The sequence below is a fragment of the Rhagoletis zephyria genome, unplaced genomic scaffold, assembly GCF_001687245.7.
Source record: "Rhagoletis zephyria isolate East Lansing unplaced genomic scaffold, Rhagoletis_zephyria_1.1 Rzeph_scaffold_17691, whole genome shotgun sequence".
Taxonomy (NCBI): Eukaryota; Metazoa; Arthropoda; class Insecta; order Diptera; family Tephritidae; genus Rhagoletis; species Rhagoletis zephyria.
The window spans coordinates 7,022-10,648 of NW_016174752.1; the positions used below are offsets into that span (position 1 = coordinate 7,022).

At 35.8% G+C, this 3,627-nt stretch overlaps 1 protein-coding gene across 1 annotated transcript; it reads right to left on the bottom strand.

Moving 5' to 3' along the window:
• Window positions 1-1,492: 1,492 nt before the first annotated feature.
• On the bottom strand, window positions 1,493-2,338 carry LOC108379915 (synaptotagmin-12-like; the record flags this gene model as incomplete). Its single annotated transcript, XM_017636279.1, has 2 exons — window positions 1,493-1,888; window positions 1,982-2,338. Coding segments are annotated over 2 exons (753 nt in total), but the record flags the coding sequence as incomplete, so codon positions are not given.
• Between the last annotated feature and the right edge of the window lie 1,289 nt (window positions 2,339-3,627).

A 3,627-nucleotide genomic window follows, 5' to 3' on the forward strand; every position in this document is an offset into this window, starting at 1 on the left:
CTCGAAACTATGCAAAAATCTTGTAGCAATTTTAAAACTTTATTTGTGGGAGTCAGAGAGTTGCAGAATCTCTGCCACCTTGAAAACTTGGGCGGCCAGCTTTTCTACTTCCTTAGAAAATAACCTTAACTGAATTATGCTCCAACGCCATTATTTACATATACGCTCTAGTCAAAAGAAGGATGAGGTTCCATCTCATAAAAAAAAAAAAATTTTACTTTTTTTGGGGAAAACTTCTATGTAATCGTTTTCATAAAACATTATTTACTCTTCTATTAAATTTTGCTTTTTTGTGGATCAAAAAAATTGTCAGCATTTTGTAATTTGACTGTACTTACAGTTTTTTTTGTTTTATTTCACTTCCCCCACCCGACAAATGAGGTCATGAAAGCAGAAGTGGCCTAACCCAACCTTATTCCTTAACTTTCAGATACACAGCTGCTTAGCGTACCATGAAATTAAGGAATAAGCGACCTTTATTTTAAAATTCATCAAATTTGAAACTAGTTTATGAAGTTAAGTAAAAAACAAAAAATTGTGGCTTAGGCCACTTTTGCTCTCACGACCTCGAATATGCTCTGATAAATATCACTATTTCGTGTCGCACAGTGTAATAAATATATGTATTCATGTATCGTTTGATAATATTACATACATACATAACTGCTTTTGTTAGGTATTTAGCTCCAACTACATATAGTATATATTTTATATTTTTATTACATTAGTAACTATTTTTGTGATATATAATATACTATCTGCTTAAATATTCATTTATTAGCCACAAACCCGAGTGCATATGCTACGAATATATTTACTACATACATATGTGTGTATGTATTTGTAAATTTATATATGTATGTATATAAATATAAATACAATGTTAAATATGCAATTTGTTTTTTTTTCTGTTTTCTTAATTTCGTTCACTATTCGAAGGTATAAGTTGCGCTTTTGTGGACTAGGTATGAGAGTTAGTAGTAAATTTGAGAATAGTGAGGTTGAGTGCTGATTCTATATAGTAGGAATATTTCGTATATATGTATGTGCGGAAAACCACGTGCGTGTTAAGTTTATAGATTGCATATAAGTTAGTGAGTGAGTGCGAGACAGAGGAAGCGAGGATTTGGTTTGAATGGGTTAGTCTTTAGGTTTAAAGTGGACACTATAAAAGTATAACAAAGTGCTTAATGCAATACTGAAGTAGTACAAGTCTTATGTTGGGTTACAACACTCCTAAAATTACATAAATATGTATGTATGCATCTAAGAGTCTGCGGTTAAAAATCCAGTTTGCTTGGAGTATATTTGGGCGCTAAATAAATAGGAAAGATTGAGTATATTTGATTGGTCTGCTTTTCTTTTTCGATCCACTCTTTAATTGAGTGGCGCCGAAAAAAACTTTGATCGGCAATAAAATGTAGGGATTCTTACAACCAGCGTTATTCATTTGTAATAAATAAATAATCTTACTAGCTCACAATAACAACATTTAAATAATACTGTTACGCTTGGCACGTAAGGCGGTGCTCTGCATAGCGGCTACAACTGCCTCAGCGCCACCGGTAAATATCGGCTGATAGGAGGCGCGTCGCAGCACATGCCACATTGCCACCGGTTTGCGTAGCGAGGAGAGCATTTGATGCCAATGGCGCAATCCCTTGCCCGTGGCACAGGCACCGGCTATCACATGTCCAATTGGCGCAATACGCGGTGCGCCATCCTCAGCATCGGTTACACCAAAAACGGTGAGACGCAGCTGTACGGTGGTAAGGCTTGGCGGTGGCACACTGAAAATCATCGATTCATTAAAGATGGGGCAGCGATCGCGACGTTTCAGTGAGGTGCGTTTCTTAAGCACTTTCTTCTCGTTGTTCATCAAGTAGACCTAAGAGCATTAAAAAAAATAAAAATTGGAATTAATTCTCAAGCACGTAGTTGCTGCATTTGCATATGTACGTCATTCACATTGCAAACTTACCTTCACGAAAACGCTTTGTACCTCCTGTGGTGCGCCGTTTTTACCACTTTCTTTTATTTCCATTTTTAAATTTCGCGCTTTCACTATAACAATTGTAAGGCGTTCGGCTGTGGGCAAATAGCTTAGAGAGAACATTAATTCGCCCCACTGTGCATTACATTTGCGTGAATCGGTTAGTGGTATCCATGTGGTGACAGAGCGCGGCATTTCACCGATTTCCATTTCTGCTTCACCGATCAACGTGTGCGCATCACCATTGTGATATAAATGGAACCAAAGCGAGTGTCGTCCATGCTGTTTTTTTAGCCAAAAGTTGAAGGTTTCATTATAGCTAGGCGTGACAGAATCTTTGAATACCTAAAATGCATAATTAGAGAAAAAAATGAATTTAAGTAAGGTAAAAATACTTGATTAAAAATTCAGAATGTAAATAGTTTTGAGCTATTTTTGCAGATTTTTTTTCGCATTTCGGAAATTTTCTTTAATTTTAGAGTTCTTTTCCAGCCATTTCTGGACTTTACAACACTTGTATGGATTATTTAGGAAATTGTTGTTTCTAATCTTTAGTGGAAACCAAATTGACTCGAAATTTTTTTGAGTAGCAAATGTTCGGAATAATTTTTTGTTTATAAGAAATTTAATAAAAAAAAGAGGGTAAACGGTTATGGCATTTTTTTGAGTTTCAATTTTTTTTTGGGAAAATTTTCGAAATTTTTATAGTTTTTTTTGCGTGGCTTTTCGGGATCATTTAGAATTTGAAATTTTTTTCACTTTTTTAGGCCTTTATCTCATTTTGAGTTTTTCGCGGGAGCTTCCAGGGCATTCCAATAATTTTCATATTTTATTTAGGAATTTTCAAGTTCGAATTGCACTTAAGTCTTAGCTCCACACATTGTAACACAATTCGTTTTTATATTTTTGCTTTCGCTTAGTTTATAATAAGCAATAAAAGCGCCCAAAAGTATGCTACATTATCACTAGGTTTCTTGTGATTACATTTGCCAGGCGACGGCGAGCGCTCCCTGTGATGTCGGCAACATTTGGTGTCAACAAGGCGGGTCTACGGAAAACACAGCAGGTGGAACAATGGATTTATTAACAAATCTTTTTAGTACTCATTCCTTGGGTAAACAATACGTTGAGTAAGAGAAGCATCAGTGACTCATTGGAAATCGTAAAAATAAGGAAAACCTCTACACAAGGAACTACTGAGGAAGGTGATGTGACGGTGTATCTCCTCTTCTTGACGCTACATCTCGCTCGAAAGCCACTAGTTGTTGTACATGCGGAGAACTTGGTCATTCTGGTTGTAGGGAAGTTCATCTCGGCGGTGAGTGGGATAGTAAAATAACGAACCGAAAAGGTCGCTATGCTAAACAAGACATATATACATTAGATGCCTTATTTTCTCCATACATTTTGCTAAAGTATTTCAGATCCTCCCTCCGGCAGCAGAATATGAAAATAGGACGCTAAAGACCTAACAAAATGAAAAAACAATTTCATTATTGCAAAAACTGAANACCGCGATTTATAAGACTGTTTTGCTATAACTTTAGATCCTTATATGAAAACACATTAATTTTACACAAGAAAGAAAAAAAAATATCCAACCTCAGGAAGAATAAGCCGCTAAAGCGAATGGC